This window comes from Canis lupus, chromosome 5, assembly GCF_048164855.1.
Source record: "Canis lupus baileyi chromosome 5, mCanLup2.hap1, whole genome shotgun sequence".
NCBI lineage: Eukaryota > Metazoa > Chordata > Mammalia > Carnivora > Canidae > Canis > Canis lupus.
In genome coordinates, this window is record NC_132842.1 from 35,416,926 (window position 1) to 35,436,716 (window position 19,791).

Sequence of the window (19,791 nt, forward strand, 5' to 3'; positions counted from 1 at the left end):
CCTTTCACAACATCTTACTTTGTTGTTTCTCCTTCCAACAACTTGTCTGGACATAATCAATGTAATCCTTCTCTATCGTCTTCTCCAGGTCACGGAGAGATGCTCCTCTGTAGGCCTTCTCAAAGTTTTTATCCACAAAATAAGGCACCTGCAGGTTCTGTGTTTCTCTAGAGATGGTGTAGCCCAAGGTCCTGAGACAAGGAGAGAAAGGCTCAGGTAAGCTGGTTATATTTGGCAATCTCACTCTAAGCGCTGGCTGCACAGATATCATGACCATAATCACCTCATCAGAGGGCAGATGCAAGTACCACTGTCTAATACACCGACCATTTATTATTTCCCCAGCAAAGTAGTAACTGTAATGTCATCATTATGTGAGCATATTCATATTGTGACTTCAGCCTCAATATAGTTCATTTATTCTCTTCAGGGATTTGCCTCTCTTATATTGCTTTCTGTGCTAAAATCTGAATGCTGAATGCTTAAAAAAATATTGTACATCATGGAGGACCTAGCATGGTACCTGGCACAGAACAGGTTATTGGTAAATGTTGAATGAATACACTGATTATTACACTAACTATTCACCAATAACCAGATAACTTACACCAACCTAGTATCAGTTTTTAGGACCGGAGAGAAAATACTTCACACACAGCTGCTAAGTGAGAACTGCAAAAAGACAAAAGACTTCAGTGATGCTTCGGTACTCTCTGTGGGTCTAATATATCCAATGGTATATGGCACTCAGAAACATCAGTAGGTCTGGGTAAACTAAATCCTAACTATAAGGAAATACAGAAGGAAACTCAAATTCAAGTTAAAACAATGTGATAGCAATGTGCATAATCCAGGCTAGTTTTATTCAAGCAAGACAAGTTCCGCCTCAACTGAGTTATATTTTGACCTTTTCCTAGCATTTTCCTTTGATCTCTCTACTTAAAAGCATCTTACTAGATGTCTCAGGGTTCAGGCCTAGACTGCTCCCATCTCCGTCTGGGAAGGTGTTAGCAGGGCAAGTTCCTCTCTGTCCCACTGGCTGGGCAAGAAAGGAGATAGAAGTAGCAAATGGAGAAACATGGGTGGTCGGGAAATAGCGGGAATCAGGCCAGAGTGACCTGATAGTAATAACCCTTGAGACTCAGCTTTCCTTTCTGTAAAATGAAGATACTGATCTAGAATACAGTCTTTAGTCTATAGTCTATAGTCTATAGACTCTTCCTCTTATCTACTGCCCCATGGGTTCCTCATTTTGTTAAGGTTTTTTTTTTTTAAGATTTTATTTTTAAGTAACCTCTACACTCAATGTGGGGCTTGAATTCACAACCCCGAGATTAAGAGGTGCACTCTCTACTGACTGAGCCAGGTCCCCCCATCTTGTCAGGTTTTTGTCTGCTAAACCATAATGGGTAACGACTCATTTCTTATCTAACTTAAAATAATTAATCCAGTGGGGTGCCTGGGTAGTTCAGTCAGTTTAAGCGTCTGGCACTTAATTTCAGCTCAGGTCTTGAACTCACGACCTGAGTTCAAGCTCCATGTTGGGCTCCATGCTAGATGTGGAACATACTTTAAAAACAATAATAATAATAATAATAATAATAATAATAATAATAATCCAGTAAAGGGGCAGCCTGGGTGGCTCAGCGGTTTAGCGCCGCCTTCGGCTCAGGCTGTGATCCTGGAGACCTGGGATTGAGTCCCACGTCGGGCTCCCTGCATGGAGCCTGCTTCTCCCTCTGCCTGTGTCTCTGCCTCTCTCTCTCTGTGTGTCTCTCATGAATAAATAAATAAAATCGTTAAAAAAATAATAATAATCCAGTAATCCTTAGACTATGAACCAGAGTTATTTAAAGATCTTTTTATTTTTTAAAAAGATTTTACTCATTTATTTGAGAGAGAGAGAAAGAGCACAAGCAGGAGAGGGAGAGAGGCAGAGGGAGAAGCAGACTACTCACTGAGCAGGAAGCCCAACCCAGGACTTGATCCCAGGACCCTGGGATCATAACCTGAGCCAAAGGCAGACACTTAACCAACTGAGCCACCCAGGCGCCCTTGGAGAGCTTTTTAAAACTCAGATTGCTAGTTCTCATCCTGAGAGTTTCTGATTCAGTATGTATGGAGTGAGGCTTACGAGTTCACATTTCTAACATGTTATCAGTTAATGATGATGCTGGTCTGGGGACCAAACTTTGAAGACTGAATTTTTTTTTTTTAATTTTTATTTATTTATGATAGTCACAGAGAGAGAGAGAGGCAGAGACATAAGCAGAGGGAGAAGCAGGCTCCATGCACCGGGAGCCCGATGTGGGACTCGATCCCGGGTCTCCAGGATCGCGCCCTGGGCCAAAGGCAGGCGCTAAACTGCTGCGCCACCCAGGGTTCCCCTGAAGACTGAATTAATTGAAATAATTAATTGAATAAATAAAGAAATTCCTATCAGAGTTCATTATTTGCATGCAAAGCAAACATTACAATGAATTTCTATATTTTTCAGGAAAAGCAAAGAAATGTGATACTATGGTTTGACCATGTAGTCTCATCATGAATAAATGTACCATTCTTGCAATTATTTAAATTGAAAATAATCGGGATCCCTGGGTGACTCAGCGGTTTGGTGCCTGCCTTCAGCCCAGGGTGTGATCCTGGAGTCCCGGGATCAAGTCCCACATTGGGCTCCGGGCATGGAGCCTGCTTCTCCCTCTGCCTGTGTCTCTGCCTCTCTCTCTCTCTCTCTCTCTCTATCATGAATAAAAATAAATAAATAAATAAATAAATAAAATATTAAATTTAAAATAATCACTAGATTTCAGATACTATGTTCCCAATCCAGAGGGGTCCAGCGATCTAGTCACAAGCTTAATAGGGTCCATTCTAATGCTAACCTGATGTGATAAGGATTTAATCTGAAATTGGAGTTAGTCTATTAATTCTTCAGAAACCAGTTGCTGCTGTTCTGCAGCTGATCAGATGATGTCGCTGTGGAACAAAATAATCCATGTCCTGAGCACACAGGAAACTGCCTACATTATTTTTACACTATCACTATCCAGCTGTTCCTTTAAACAAAATATCAAGGTTTTCTACAAAGATAAAATGAAATGTTAGCAGTCCCAGCAAAATGTTCAAGTATTTCACCCTCCAAACTGTCATTAAGAAACACTTAGAAATATTTGACTTACGATTTATAGAATAGACTATATGGGGGATTAGCAGCTAGCAGCTGAGTAATGACAGATATAATCACAATCACAAGAACAGGAAGTAACTGAATAAATGCAGAATATGTAGTCTGAAAAAGAAAAAAATATTTGGTTTAAGTGTTCATCATCAATAGAAAGCTTACAGAAAATAGGATACTTTTCCCAAAGAAAATAGAAATTCCTGCAATGTACTACACAAAGTCTACGGCTTTTCTAGGAATGCTGTCTCTCTGCTGAGAAGACTAAAGGAGACCCACCCACAACTGTATTGACACCCAGTAATGCTCATGCAGCCCCCTTTTTTAAGACCAATGAAGTAGACACCTCTGGGTGAGTCTGCCCAGACTATGACTCTCACAGGGCCATGTTAGTATTATGCAGCTCTGTTGCCTTGGCCACAGCTGAATGAACTGGGAGATATCTAACCATTGCAGAGATAATCACATTCTCCTTCCTAGGAATTTGGAATTGAGATCCATCTTTGTTCTCTGCTAGACAGTCACCCAAAGAAAGGATACATACTCTTAGGCAGTATGGATTGGCTATTTGCAAGAGGAAGTAGAACGAGAATCAAGCAAATGCATAGAGGCAGGAAAAGTGGAGACAATCTGGCCACAGAGTCATGGAAAGATAGCTGCATGAGTGCCTGACTGTACCTTAGTTCCTGGTTTCCATCTGTCGTGAGGCCCACCTGTGCTTCCTGATCTTGAGCTCTATCAGACTCCCTAGATCCCCTACTTTAAACTCCCTTTAGTTCTGAATATTTTGAGAGGAGTTCCTATTCTCTGCAATGAAGAAAAGCTTGATCAAGATAGCCCCACAGGGGAACTGATTCCCTAGAACAGCTACCAAAGAACAGGTAGGGAAGGAGGTACCATTCTGGCCTACTTGGGCCAATTATTCACTCCTTCCTACCACTGCCTCTGCTTTCCAAAAACACATGTTAATAACATCACTCAAGCTGAACTTCCAAAACCCAATCATATACACCATAAAAGTCAGCTCAGTATAATGCTGATGAGCAGCAGTTCAGCCATCATTCTGTGGTACCTGAGGCTTATCTTCTTCTTCCTTCCGTGTCTGCATCCTCTCACGTCCATGCTGCCGGCGGTAATAGTGGGTATCATCTGTCACATTTGAAAACATATGAATATTTCCTGGAAGAGAAAGGATATGGGATATGGAAGACACTCCTTCCTTGCTTTTTCCAAGGTCCTTGTTCCCAGCCAGGTTCTCTAAGGGCAGAGCACTGTCCCACTTTACTCAGTAGAAAAATAAAACGGTAGGTAAGCCAAGTGAATCAGGTGCAGATGGAATGTGCTTAGCTCTCCTGCTTTTATTTAAACAGTCCTTTGTAACTAGTGAGTGAGAGATCCCAAAAGGCTAGTAGATAAAGAACATCTTTAGGTCATGCATCCTCTCTGACATGCTCCTATCTGCTTCCTTGTCCAATATCAGATTATGTCACTAGTATCTTTTTTATTTTTTTTAAGTAAGCTCCACACCCATTGTGCAGCCCAATGTGGGGCCTGCATTCACAACCCTGAGATCAAGGCCTGAGCTGAGATCAAGAGTCAGACATCCAACCGACTGAGCCACCAGGCGCCCCAACATTAGTATCTTTAAGAGCAACTCATAAAACTCAGTTTACTACCTTCTCTGAGGGTATTTTTCTAACTTTTATCTTTATATAGTTGCTATTTTGCAATAATCATAATAGGCATCTTGCTACTTTTATTTATATTTATTATATTATTATATTACTTTATTTATTATTATTATATTTACTTTATTTATAAAGCACTTAAAAATATATAATCCTCACAGCAGCCCTGTGAGGTAGATATTATCAGTCCCATTTCTCAGGTGAGGAAACAGGATCAGAGAGACTAAGTGATTTGGTTAAAATCATGTACAGTTGGAGGCTGGAGGCTTCCCTCAAACCCTAGCTCATCTGATTCCAAATTCTTGCTGTTTCCACCATTCCACAGTCCCTCTATTCAGATCCTCAAAGAGGAGCTAGCTGAGATACAGAAATATAGACAGAGAGAGATATATATAAATTTTTAAGTGATAATTTTGAAATACTCACCTGTAGGAAAATGTCCTCCAAAGAAGACATTGAATAACTCTTCTGGAGTGATATCAGCTTCAAAGTCCCTGTAATAATTATAAGGTCTGCCTCGAGGGGCAGTGAAAGTCACCTGTTCGTCTCCATATTCATCATAGCGGAGTCGCTTGTCAGGATTGCTCAGGACTGCAAAGGCATTTCCTATCGCTGCAACCAAAACCAAAAAATACCTGAGTACGCAGTCTTTGCTGTAGCTGAGGGTGATCATCAGAGCAGCAATGATGAGCCTAGAGTCACTTCACAAGAGCCTAAAGAAAGGTGCTTGGCTGCTGGGGATTTACCCCAAAGATACAGACGCAGTGAAACGCTGGGACACCTGCACCCCAATGTTTATAGCAGCAATGTCTACAATAGCCAAACTGTGGAAGGAGTCTCGGTGTCCATCGAAAGATGGCTGGATAAAGAAGATGTGGTATATGTATACAGTGGAATATTACTCAGCCATTAGAAACAACAAATACCCACCATTTGCTTCGACATGGATGGGACTGGAGGGTATTATGCTGAGTGAAATAAGTCAATTGGAGAAGGACAAACATTATATGGTCTCATTCATTTGGGGAATATAAAAAATAGTGAAAGGGAATAAAAGGGAAAGGAGAAAAAATGAGTGGGAAATATCAGAGAGGGAGACAGAACATGAGAGACTCCTAACTCTGGGAAACGAACAAGGGGTGGTGGAAAGGGAGGTGGGTGGGGGGTGGGATTGATTGGGTGACAGGCACTGAGGTGGGCACTTGATGGGATGAGCACTGGGTGTTATGCTATATGCTGGCAAATTGAACTCCAATAAAAAGAAAGAAAAGAAAAGAAAAAGAAAGAAAAAAAAGAGAAGAAACAAAGAAAGAAAGAAAGAAAAGAAAAGAAAAGAAAAGAAAAGAAAAGAAAAGAAAAGAAAAGAAAAGAAAAGAAAAGAAAGAGAGAAAGGTGCTTGGGCCTAGAAAGTTCACCAGAGTTCTTGCCCTTGACATTTTCCATGATCTAAAGTTGATAAGCCAGAAGCACTACTGGACTCAAGATGAACTAAGAACCACTGCTTTCATTCATCAAAAATGTGTCCTTATTTCTCTTGAGAGCAATTAGTTTATGGTTGGAAATAGCTCATACATAAACAGTGGTATTCTAACTTGAAGTCAGAAACAATCTTCTAAATAAAATAATCAGTAAAATGATTGCTGGGCTAAAAACAAAGTCCCCACAAGTCAGTCACATTGTTCCAGCTTACTTTAGAAAGTGGGCTTTAGAAATTGAAAAACACATCTCCAGTGTCTCAATGAGTGAAATCTTATCAAAGACTGGATAGATTACACATGCTTACTATCACTTCTCCCTATGCATAAATGTGCAAATGTTGTCCAATTTCATTTTAACATACAATCAGTGCCAAAAAAAATCTTTAAGACAGTCCCACTCCCCACCTCTAATTGAGTCAACACCAACAGAAACACAGTCAGAAAGAGCATTTCTTTATGATTCTTCTGGCGAGGGAATTATATTAAATGTTTATAGTAATAAAACAGCTAAGCAGAAAAAACTAACAAAAAAAGCCAAATAGTTGCTTCAATATCACATCCCTTGAAATCCGGCCGGTTTCTCATAGAAATGGCATTAGGTCTGTGAGATACTTTACATGAAGATGTAAAGAGAATGTGGGTTATCTAGTTGTTTCCTTGTAGAAACTGTGGGGAGAAGAAGATTCACAATGGCACATCAACAAAGGGAGATTGTCCTTTGAGGGAAATATAGACTTTTAAAATGTTTTCAGAGCTATCATTCTTTAGTTTTTCTTTAGAAAAATTCCAAATCTACAAAAACATTGAAAAAGTAGTAAATAAACACATGTATATCCTTTATTTGATTCATCAATTGTTAGCATTTTGCCACATTGCTTCCCTTAACTGTCCATACACACGTATATGTAATATGTAGAAATTTCTTTTGTTGAAGCCTTTGAAAATAGGCTGCAGATATTATGGCACTTTATCCCTAAATATTTCAGCATCTATCTCCTAGAAGAATCCCCTGCATGATCACAATACCATTTTCATTGCTCAGAAAATGAACAATCCATGCAATTCATGCAAGGTTCTTGTAATATATTTGCTTTTATATTCCCTTAGTTTAATTTAATCTAGAAGAGTCTCCTTGCCTTTTCTGCTTTTCATTATATTGACTTTTTTGAAGAGCAGGTCAGTGTTCTTTGTAGAATGCTCCATATTTTTATGGTTTACTCATTACTAGATTCAGATCGAACATTTTGCAAGAATAGCCCACAGGTGCCATATCATATAATGTGAGGTGGGTCCAGCATTAGTGATGACAAGTTGGACCACGTGGTTAAAGTGGTGACAGCTAGATCTCTCCATTATAAAGGAATTTTTTCCAATTTGTAATCAGTAGGTATTCTGGGGGATGATGCTCTGACATCATGTGAATATCCTTTTCAACAAAAACCTATCACCCAACAGTTTTAGCATCCAGTGATAATCCTTGACTGAATCAGTGGCTTCACTGGGGTTGAAGCTCTTAAGTAAGATTTTTATTTATGTGTCAAATCTACAAAATTACCATTCCAGAGAAACGGAAAAAAAAATTTTTTTTTCCCGAAGAAATTAAGGTAAATGAATGAAGACAGGAGGGAGCTGTGCTGATAATGACTATTTAAGGGATATGGCAGGAAAAAAAGGCCTCACTTGTGGCCTTATAAAATTATTACAGGGGAGGCTGAAAACAGCTTGTGGCCAAACATCACAAGAAAGGCAGAATTAAACATTAATTCCAGCTCAGACCTTTGAAAGCATCAGTTGCTCCAGGAGCACAATTCTTGTCAGGGTGAAATTTCAGGGCAAGTTTTCGATAAGCTTTCTTAAGCTCTTCATCACTGGCATTTCGAGAAACTCCCAGAATTTCATAGTAATTTCGGCATTTCTTGATCCTAAAAACACACATCAGAAACACATATGTCTACAAAGGCCCCTTCTGTACAACTAACTGTAAAATAGTACATTTTTACATTTACATTTGGTCCTCTAATCTGTAAGTCCCAAAACAAACCTAAAAGAAAATTGGTGAACACATTCATGGAATTTTCAAATTGATTAACAGTGTCCCCCCCACCAAGAGCTTAATGCTTTTAAAAGTATTTTTTAAAGATTTTATTTATTCATGAAAGACACAGAGAGAGAGGCAGAGACATAGGCAGAGAGAGAAGCAGGCTGCCTGCAAGGAGCCTGATGTGGGATCACGACCTGAACCAAAGGCAGATGCTCAACCACTAAGCCACCCAGGTGTCCCGAAAACAAGAAATTTTAAAACAGAGTGATGATATAACTACATTATCAGGTAGCCTCTCAAAAATTTTAATGTACAATCATGAGAGAATGAGAGTGAAAAAGGCAGATAATGTGTTTGTCTTATTAGGAAAATTGTTTTAAACTTGCAGACCCCCTAAGGGCTTGGGGTTTCAAGCCACACTCTGAGAAATGTTGTGCTAGAGCATGAACTCTGGAGTCAAAATGCCTTGGTCAGGATCTTATCTTGCTGAGTACTTAGCTCCTGTACCTTAGTGTCATCTTCTGAAATGGGCTAATAATTCCAACTAACATTTCACGAGCTGTTATAATTTAAATGAAGTAATTTAAATTAAGTATTCATCAAAGCGTTTGATAGCATGTGACGCTATATAAATATTGGCTATTATATAACTATCATTCTTTTCAAAAGCTGCATGTTATTGCATTTTATGGATTATATATATATTCTTTCCTGATAGTCACTTATAGAACATCTCCGGTCTTTTGCAACTACACAACCCAGTTAGACAGAGAGGCCGAGTCTTGCTGAAGAGATTAAAGTAAGTCAGTAACACAGGCTGGACTGTAAACCAAGGTCTGGAATGTCAATCATGGTCCTTCCCCAAGAGTTGCCCATGGGGATCCTTTGGATCCCCAGCCCAGTTTCCAATCCCTGTTTCCATGGCAGATACTCCTCTGCTTCTTTCTCTCTTTTGTATAAATTTGTTTTTTTTTTTTTTAAGATTTTATTTATTTATTTGAGAGAAAGGGAGACAGAGCATGAGCAAGGGGGAGGAGACAGAGGGAGAGGGAGAAGCAGGCTCCTTGCAGGGAACCTGGTGCGGGCCTGGATCCCAGGCTCCTGAGATTAAGACCTGAGCCAAAGGCAGAGGCTTAATAAAGTGGGCCGCCCAGGCACCCCTAAATTTGTTATTTGTTTAATAACAGTTTTCTTGAACTACAATTCACATATCACAAAGTTCACTCTCCTAAAATGCACAATGAATTGATTTTTTCTAAGTATATTCAGAATTGTGCACCCATCACCACTACCTAATTCCAGAACATCTTCATTACCCCAGAAAGAAACTCCATACTCATCAGCAGTCATTCCTCATTCCCAACCCCTGGCAACCACAAATGTACTGTCTCTATAAATTTGCCATTCTGGACATTTCATATAAAAGGAATTATACAATATATACACTTTTGTGTCTTGCTTCTTTGACTAGCATGATGTTCAAGGTTCATTCATGTTGTAGCATTTATCAATACTTCATTCTTTGGTTATCAAAAAGTATTCATTGTATGCATATTCCCCATTTTGTTTATCCATTCATCAGTTAATTGGCCTACAGGCTGTTTTCATTTGGGCATTATTATGGATGATGCTGTACAAACATTCATGTATACGTTTTTGCGTGGAAGTATGTTTTTATTTCTCTTGGTATATACCTGGGAGTGGATATGCTATGTTTAGGAACTGGCAATCTGTTTTCCAAACTGGCCACACTGTTTTCCATTCCTACAAGCAATATACAAGGGTTCCCATTTCTCCACATTCTTATTAACACTTGCTATTATCCATCTTTTTTATTATTGCCATCCTAGTGGGTGTGAGGTAGTGTTTTGGCTTTGGCTTGTATTTTTCTAATAACTAATGATACTGAGCAACTTTTCAATGTTTATTGGCCATTTACAGAACTTTTTCTTTTTTCTTTTTTTAAGAGCCATTTGTATATATTCTTTGGAGGAATGCTTATTCAGATCCTTTGCCCATTTTTCAATTGGGCTATTTGACTTTTTATTATTGTCTTGTAAGTGTACTTTATATATTCTAAATAGAAGTCCCTTATCAGATACATAAGTTGAAAACACTTTCTCCTGTACTGTGAATTGATTTTTCACTTTCTTGATGGTATCTTTTGAATACAAAAGCTTAAATTCTAATGAAATCCAATTCACCTATTTTTTCTTTTGTCATTTGTGCTTTAGATGTCATGTCATGAAAATGTACATTTTTGTCTTCTAAGAGTGTTATAGTTGTAGCTTTTACATTTAGGCCTTACATTAGGTCTTTAGTTAACTTTTGCGTTTGTGTGAGAAAGAAGTCCAAGTACATTGTTTTGAATATGGATATCCAGTTGTCCAACAGATTTATTAAAGACAATTCTTTACCCTATTACATTGTCTTGCACTCCTTTTTTTTTTTTAAAGTAAGCTGTATGCCCAATGTGGGGTCTGAATTCAAGACCCTGAGTTCAAGAATTGCATACTCCACTGACTGAGCCAGCCAGGTGCCCCTGCCTTAGTATTCTTGTCAAAAAAATTAATTGGCTCATGGTGTTGTGTTTCGGTGTTACAGTATGTTGGACATCTGACCCTTTTTTTTCTTTTCTTTCTTTTAAAAGATTTATTTATTTATTTATTCATAATAGATATATAGAGAAAAAGAGAGAGGCAGAGACACAGGAGGAGGGAGAAGCAGGCTCCATGCTGGGAGCCCGACGCGGGACTCGATACCCGGACTCCAGGACCGCACCCTGGGCCAAAGGCAGGCGCCACACCGCTGAGCCACCCGGGGATCCCCTGACCCTTTTTTTTCTTTTAAAGATTGTAAAGAGAGAATGCAAGTACAGGGAGGGGCAGAGGGAAAGAGAGAGGAAGAAAAGCAGAGTCAGTGCTGAGTGCAGGCCCCAATGCCAGGCTCGATCTCAGGACAGAGCTGAAACCAAGAGTCAGATGCTTAACTAACTGAGCCACCCAGGCGCCCCAGGGTGTCCAACTCTTGATCTCGGCTCAGGTCTTGATCTAAGGGTCATGAGTTCAAGACCTGGATTGGGCTCCATGCTGAGTGTGGAGCCTACTTAAAAAAAAAAAAAAATCAATCGACCATAAATATTAAGGTTTACTTCTAGACTCTAAAGTCTATTCCATTAATCTACATGTCTATCCTACGCTAGTCTACACTGTCTTCATAACTGTAGCTTTTTTTTTTTAAGATTTTATTTATTCATTTGAGAGAGAGAGAGAACACAAGCACAGGGGAGGGGCAGAGGGAGAGGGAGAAGCAGGCTCCTGGCTGAGCAGGGAGCCCAACTTGGGCTTGATCTCAGGACCCTAGGATCATGACCTGAGCTGAAGGCAAGATGCTTAATCAACTGAGCCACCAGATGCCCCTGTAACTGTAGCTTTGTAATAAGTTTTTCAAATTGGGAAATGTGAGTCCTCCAACTTTGTTCTTTTTCAAGACTGTTCTGGCATTCTGGATCCCCTTGCATTACCATATGAATTTTAGGATTGGCTTTGTCAATTTTTTTAAATGTTATTTATTTATTCATGAGAGACAGAGAGAGGAGAGAGAGAGAGAGAGAGAGAGAGAGAGAGAGGCAGAGACACAGGCAGAGGGAGAAGCAGGCTCCATGTAGGAAGCCCAATGTGAGGCTCAATCCCAGGACCCCGGGATCATGACCTGAGCCAAAGGCAGACGCTTAACCCCTGGCTTGTCAATTTCTGCAAAAAAGGCAGCAAATATTTTGATAGGGATATGTTGAATCTATTGATCGATTGGAGTAGTATTACCATATTTCCATTACCATACGCCTTATAATCCATGAACACAGGCAATTTTCCCATTTATTTAGACCTTCTTTAATTTCCTTAAATGAAGTTTTATAGTTTTCAATGTACATTTTATACTTCTCTTGTTAAATTTATTCCTAAGCAGTTTATACTTTTTTGGACAGTGTTATAAATGAAGCCTGCCTGCCTGCCTGCCTTCCTTCCTTCCTTCCTTCCTTCCTTCCTTCCTTCCTTCTCTTTCAAGATTTTATTTACTTGAGAGAGAAAGCGAGAGAGAGCACAGAGGGAGAGGGAGAAGCAGACTCCCCATTGAGCAGGGAGCCAGACGTGGGCTCCATCCCAGGACCCTGGGATCATGACCTGAGCTAAAGGCAGATGCTTAACTGACTGAGCCACCCAGGTGCCTCTGAAACTGTTTTATTTTCCATTTTTGGATTGTTCATTGCTAGGGTACAGAAAAACAATGATTTTTGTATACTGATCTTATACTTTGCAACTTTGTTAAACTCATTTATTAGTTCTAACACTGTGTGTGTATTTCTTAGGATTTTCTATATTATATCATATCACTGTGAATACAGTTTTACTTCTTTCCAATCTGGATGTCTTCTTTTTAAAAAATGTTTAAAAAGATTTACTTCTTTATTTTAGAGAGCAGGAGCTAGAGAGAGCGCACACAGCCAGGGAAGGGGCAAAGGGAGAGGGAGAAGCAGACTCCCAGCTGAGCAGGGAGCCCAACTAGGGGCTCGATCCTAGGACCTGGGATCATGACCTGAGCTGAAGGCAGACATTAACCAACTGAGCCAACCAGGTGCCCCTAATTTTCTCATTTTTAAAAAAAGATTTACTGGGGTGCCTGGGTGGCTCAGTTGATTGAGCATATGCCTTCGGCTTAGGTCATGACCCAAGAGTCCTGGGATTGAATGCCACACCAGGCTTTTTGCTCAGCAGGAAGCTGCTTCTCCTTCTCCCTCTTCCTGCCATTCCCCATGCTTGTACTCATGCTCTCTCTCTACCAAATAAATAAATATAAACTCTTTTAAAAAATTAAAAAGATTTACTTACTTATGTGAGAGAGAGAAAGAGAAACAGCACACAAGCAGGGGGATGAGCAGAGGGAGAGGGAGAGACTCAAGCAGACTCCCTGCTGACTACGGACCCAAAACATGGGGCTTGATCTCCAGACCCTGAGATCATGACCTGAGCCAAAAACTAAGAGTCTGAAGCTTAGCCAACTGAGCCACCCAGGTGTCCCCAATCTGGATGATTTCTCTATTTCTTTCTTTTTTTTTTTTTTTGCCTAAATGCCCTAGTTTGAACATCTAGTACAATGTTGAATAGAAGTGGCTAGAGTGAACATACTTGTCTTTTTCTTGATCTTGGAAAGCATCCAGTTGTTCACCATTAAGTATGATAATGTTAATTGTGGGGTTTTTGTAGATGGCCTTTATCAGTTGAGGAGGTTCTCTTCTACTCCTATTGTGTTGAGTATTGTTATTATGAAACAGTGTTGGATTTTGTCAAAAGCTTTTTCTGCACCTATTAAAATTATCATGTGGCCTTGTCCTTTATTCTATTAATATAGTGTATTACACTGATTAATTTTCATGTGTTAAACAACGTTGCATTCTTGGGATAAATATCATTTGGTCAAAGTATATAATCCTTTTTTAAAAGATTTATTCATTTTTTTTATTTGAGAAAAAGAGAGAGGTGGGGGGCACATAAGCAGGGGGAAGGGCAGAAGCAGAAGGAGAAGGAGGGGCAGAAGCAGAGGGAGAAGAGCAGACTCCCCACTGAGCACAGAGCCTAACATAGGGCTTGATCCCACAAACTGGAGAACATGACCTAAGTATAAACCAAGAGTCAGATGCTTAATTGACTAAGCTACCCAGGCACCCCAAGCTATATAATCCTTTTTATGTTTTTCTATGTTGCTAGAATCTATATCCATAAGGGATATTGATTGATAATTTAGTTTTCTTATAACATTTTTGTCTGGTTTTAGTTATAGAGTAATACTGGCCACACAGAATGAGTTGAGTAGTGCTCCCCTCTCTTGTATTTTTTGTAATAGTTTATGATGGATTAGTTAATTCTTCTAAAAACATTTGGTAGGGATCCCTGGGTGGCGCAGCGGTTTGGCGCCTGCCTTTGGCCCAGGGCGCGATCCTGGAGACCCGGGATCGAGTCCCACGTCGGGCTCCCGGTGCATGGAGCCTGCTTCTCCCTCTGCCTGTGTCTCTGCCTCTCTCTCTCTCTGTGACTATCATAAATAAATAAAATTTAAAAAAAAATTTAAAAACATTTGGTAGAATTCACCAGTGAAGTCTTCTGGGCCTAGGTTTTTCTTAGAATATTTTATTTTATTTTATTTTATTTTATTTTATTTATTTTATTTCATTTTAATTTTCTTAGAATTTTTTATTTTATTTTATTTAAATTCAATTAATCAACATGTAGTGTATTATTAGTTTCAGAGGTAGAGTTCAGTGATTGATCAGTTGCATAGAATACCCAGTGCTCGGGGATGCCTGGGTGGCGCAGCGGTTTAGCGCCTGCCTTTGGCCCAGGGCGCGATCCTGGAGACCCGGGATCGAATCCCACGTCAGGCTCCCGGAATGGAGCCTGCTTCTCCCTCTGCCTGTGTCTCTGCTTCTCTCTCTCTCTCTGTCTATCATAAATAAATAAATAAATCTTTAAAAAAAAAAAAAAAAAAGAATACCCAGTGCTCACTATACTACATCCCCTACTTAATGGCCATCACCCAGTTACTCCATCCCCCCACCCACTTCCCCTCCAGCAACTCTGTTTGTTTCCTATCTCTGTCTGTCAGGGTTTCCTATCAACCCTGTCTCAGTCTCTCATGAATAAATAAATAAAATCTTTTTTTTTTTTTTTAATTTATGATAGTCACACACAGAGAGAGAGAGAGAGGCAGAGACATAGGCAGAGGGAGAAGCAGGCTCCATGCACTGGGAGCCAGACGTGGGATTCCATCCCCGGTCTCCAGGCTCACGCCCTGGGCCAAAGGCAGGCGCCAAACCGCTGCGCCACCCAGGGATCCCTAAATAAATAAAATCTTAACAAAAAAATTTGTTGGCGTACAATTATTCATAGTATCCTTTCAGAATCTTTATTATCATTATAAGATTGGTAGTGATGATTTTAGTTATTTGAGTCTTCTCTCTTTTTCTTGGTTAGCCTAGCTAAAGGTTTGTCAATTGTGTTAATATTTTCAAAAAACCAACTTTTGGTTTTGTTAATTTTCTGTTGTTTTTCTAACCTCTATTTCATTTATTTCCATTCTATACTTTTTCCTTCATTCTGCTTGCCTGGGTTTAGTGTACTCTTTCTGCGCTTTTTTTTTTTTTTTTCTAGTTTGTTAAGGTAGAAGGTTAGATTACTGATTTTAGATTTTTAAATATATATATTTAAATATTTATAGCTATAAATGTCCTAATATTGCTTTAGCTGCATCCTATACACTTTGGTATGCTATGTTTTCATTTTCATTCATCTCAAAGTATTCTCTAATTTTTCTTATGATTTCTTCTGTGACAATTTGTTCTTTAGGAATATATATTTATTATATATATGTATACATATGTATATATATGTACATGCATATATATATGCATATATATATATATGTTTTAAAGATTTTATTTACTTATTTGAGAAGGGGAGAGAGAGAGCATGAGCAGGGGAGAGCGGCAGAGGGAGAGGGAGAAGCAGACTCCTCACTGAGTAGAGAACTTGGGGCTTGATCCCAGGACCCTGAGATATGACCTGAGCTGAAGGCAGATGCTTAACTGATTGAGCCACCCAGGCATCCCTCTTTAGGAACATATATTGTTGGGACACCTACATGGCTCAGCGGTTGAGCGTCTGCCTTCAGGTCTTCAATTCAGGGCATGATCCTGGAGTCCTGTGATCGAGCCTGCTCCTCCCTCAGCCTGTGTCTCTGCTTCTCTCTCTGTGTCTCTCATGAATAAATAAATAAAATCTTTAAAAAAAAAAAAAGGAATAAATATTGTTTAATTTTCACATATTTGTGAATTTCCTAAATTTGTTTCTGTGGTCGATTTCAGAGACCATACACTGTATGATTTTAATCCTTTTAAATTTATTGACACTTGTTTTGTGGCCTAACATCTGATCTATCTTGGAGAATGATGAGACACCTGGGTGGCTCAGCAGTTGAGTGTCTGCCTTTGGCTCAGGGCATGATCCCGGGGTCCTGGGATCGAGTCCCTCATCAAGCTCCCTGCATGGAGCCTGCTTCTTCCTCTGCCTGTGTCTCTGCCTCTCTCTGTGTGTCACTCATAAATAAATAAAATCTTTAAAAGAGAGAGAGAGAGAGAGAATGTTTCACGTATATTTGAAAAGAATGTATATTCTCCTGTTGTTGGCTAGGATGTTGTATAGACGTCCATTATGTCTAGTTGCGTTTCCCTGCTTCTCCTTTCCAGCTGGAAAGTGACCTCAGATTATACCCTAACAGTACACTTCCACTAGTCTTGCCTCTGAATTGTGCTTCAATAATAAAAGTACTAATAGCCATCAATATATATATATAAAATATCTGCCAGGAACTCTACATTAAAATCACTCATGTCATTCTACCACAGACTCACCTTTGTACCCCAAGCAGCTGTTCCTCAGTGTAAGTGGCACTCCCCTCACCCTGCCGGGTTTGATTCCACTCATGCTCAGATTTTTTTTCCTTTTGTACTTTCATGCAGTTACAGCAGCCACATGGGTCATGACTTTCAGGTCTGTCTTCTGGGTATTTGTTTCTTCTAACTGCATCAATGTAAGCTGCAAAGCAATAGTGCCTCCATTAGGCCTCCATCTGGTCTGCAATCAACTTTGCTATCTGCCCTAGCTATCAAGGAGGACATAAGTATGAGGGCCAAACTACTGACATCATACAGATTTTTAAGCATCCATATAAAACTGAACGAACATCTTCCTTGAGAAAACAATGTAGTAAATAGAGAGGCAATCATGAAAAACATATAATGCTAGAAATATGAAGCACAATAATGTCCACCATAACGACAGTGGTCATTCAGCAAATAATTCTGGATCAGAGCCAGAAAAGGGGTTTAGAAGGCACGTCCTCAATACCTTGCCTTTCAAGAGGTGTCTACCTTTAGTGCAATGCAGGGGAAGTCTTTATTTTTCTGTGATCCATGGTCAGAAGTGACATTGCTCATAAAAAATTTTTTTGTTGTTGTTGCAGTGCCTCCCACCACTAAGATTTAAACTAGGGGTTGGTTCAGTTCTACAAGACACTTGGCTAGACAGATCATGGAAATGTATGGATAAGACCTATTTTGACCACAAAGGGGCTATAGTTTAAAGGGAGAAGATTCAATTTATCATAACACCTGGAGAATGTAAAGAAGGCCACAGCAATCCAGTCAAAGAAGATAGAGGACTCATGTCCCGTCTGAAGGATTCAGGAAACTCTTTAAAGACGTCTCTCTCCTGCCTAAAGTCCCTTAGCGACTACCCACTGCTCCTTGTCCAAATTTCTTATCACAGGCCCAGCCTACCTCTGCAGCCGCCTCCCTCACCGCAAACTCTTTTGCCGTCTAAGCTCTACACACACCAAACATCTTTCAGATCAGCAATGCTTTCTCTTTTCTCTTGTGCCTTTTCACATGCTGTTCCCTCTGCTTGCAACATTCTTCCTCTGTTAGCCTAACTCCAAGGCATCCTTCATGTCATCATATGTAACACTTTCTTCCTGAGGCCTCTTCTGACAGTCAGGCTGGCTGTCAGTTTGCTTCCCAAACCTAAGACCTTGCTGTATAGCTCAGGACTTAGAGGCTCTGTTTCATAACTGTTTACCTGTTAAACTCCCTCAATGGACTGAGAGTTCTGTGGTCTCAGGGGCCCAAGTCTGTCAGATCCCTGCTGCACGATCAGCATAATGCAGGGTACATAACACGTATTGAATCAATACTCTTTGCTTGACTGCAGGATGGAAAAGGCCAGCCTATCGGTCCTGATGCGGGCTGCAGGAGCAGGACCAAGTGGAGACGGAGAGTCAGGCGGCCTAGTTGCGCGGAGCGGGGATAAGGGCCGGGCAAGCAAGCTGTGGGAATCCACATCATCCTACTGACTTCCCAGCCACCCAGGCAGGCAGGGCCTGACCACCGCTGGCCCTAAACTGGGCACGGGCCGAGGAGGGATGGGGCGGGGCTGGAGGCCGGAGGCAAAAAAGTCATCACGGCTGACTCTGGGTTCCTGGCCGGTTCCTTAGATTGAGCCAGGTATCCTGATTTCCAGATTCTGACCTCTTCCATAGGCAGTCCCCCACCTAATACGGAACCCTACCTACTCAGGCTCAGCATCTCCTCATAGGCTTCCATCCTTCACCTCAGGCCGAGAATCTCAGCCCTTAGGAATCTCAAGGAGCCCCATCCTTCTCCCGAACTCTGCCCTGTCCCACCCTCCCGCAAGGACCTGGTACCTTCGGTCCAGCGCTCCCCGCTGCCCAGAGTCGCAGCCATATCGGTTCCCAATCAGCAGGTCTGCGGAGCCTCCCCGGAGCCCGAGGCTGAAAAGGGCAAGAAGCGCGGGGCATGCTGGTCATTGTAGTCCAACGCATAGGAGCTGCGGGACTTTGGACTACAACTCCCGGCAGGCTCCGCGCGAGGGGCTGTGGGAGTTGTAGTTTTGTATGGGGCTCGACCTTGGGGCGAGGTCCGCGGAGGTTTCTTGCTGCTGGTTGACTGCTGGGTGACTGGGGCCCACACTTTTCCTCATCTGTAGACTAAGAATGGTGGCTTCGGCCTCGCCTAACACTAGGGGCATTTAGGGAGACGCGATGAGATCCTGCCTGGGAAAGGTTTTGCAAACTAGTCCAGAGGGTGACAGTGTGACTGTTTATCTCAAGGATGTCCTTTTAAAATATATGCTAATGCCTTGTTAATTTTCCCCATTCTCAATGGAGTTAAAAATAGACCTGCCCTACGACCCAGCAATTGCACTGTTGGGGATTTACCCCAAAGATACAGATGCAATGAAACGCCGGGACACCTACACCCCGATGTTTATAGCAGCAATGTCCACAATAGCCAAACTGTGGAAGGAGCCTCGGTGTCCATCGAAAGATGAATGGATAAAGAAGATGTGGTCCATGTATACAATGGAATATTACTCAGCCATTAGAAACGAGAAATACCCACCATTTGCTTCAACGTGGATGGAACTGGAGGGTATTATGCTGAGTGAAATAAGTCAATTGGAGAAGGACAAACATTATATGGTCTCATTCATTTGGGGAATATAAATAATAGTGAAAGGGAATAGAAGGGAAGGGAGAAGAAATGGGTAGGAAATATCAGAAAGGGAGACAGAACATGAAGACTCCTAACTCTGGGAAACGAACAAGGGGTGGTGGAAGGGGAGGAGGGTGGGGGTTGGGGGTGAATGGGTGGCGGGCACTGAGGGGGGCACTTGATGGGATGAGCACTGGGTGTTATTCTATATGTTGGCAAATTGAAAACCAATAAAAAATAAATTTATTATTAAAAAAATAAAATAAAATAAAATAAAATAT

The 19,791-nt window shown here is 40.8% G+C and overlaps 1 protein-coding gene and 1 long non-coding RNA gene across 9 annotated transcripts in view; one reads left to right on the plus strand and one right to left on the minus strand.

Moving 5' to 3' along the window:
- DNAJC18 (DnaJ heat shock protein family (Hsp40) member C18) overlaps positions 1-19,791 on the minus strand; it is a 32,111-nt gene that overhangs the window by 9,487 nt on the left and 2,833 nt on the right. For all 8 annotated transcript variants that reach the window (XR_012031078.1, XM_072826025.1, XM_072826024.1 and 5 more), the window contains 7 exons: positions 18,700-18,786; positions 16,850-17,033; positions 8,124-8,269; positions 5,296-5,481; positions 4,254-4,360; positions 3,183-3,292; positions 19-191 (listed from right to left, as the gene is read on the minus strand). Coding sequence is in view for 7 of the 8 variants with exons in the window: in XM_072826025.1 (XP_072682126.1) it covers positions 19-191; positions 3,183-3,292; positions 4,254-4,360; positions 5,296-5,481; positions 8,124-8,269; positions 16,850-17,033; positions 18,700-18,739 (946 nt within the window). In the remaining variant the exon portion in view is untranslated. The remainder of the gene's footprint in view (positions 1-18; positions 192-3,182; positions 3,293-4,253; positions 4,361-5,295; positions 5,482-8,123; positions 8,270-16,849; positions 17,034-18,699; positions 18,787-19,791) is intronic.
- Positions 25-19,535, plus strand: LOC140633477 (uncharacterized). The gene is made up of 2 exons (XR_012031081.1): positions 25-216; positions 18,207-19,535. It is a non-coding gene; the product is annotated as an uncharacterized lncRNA (long non-coding RNA).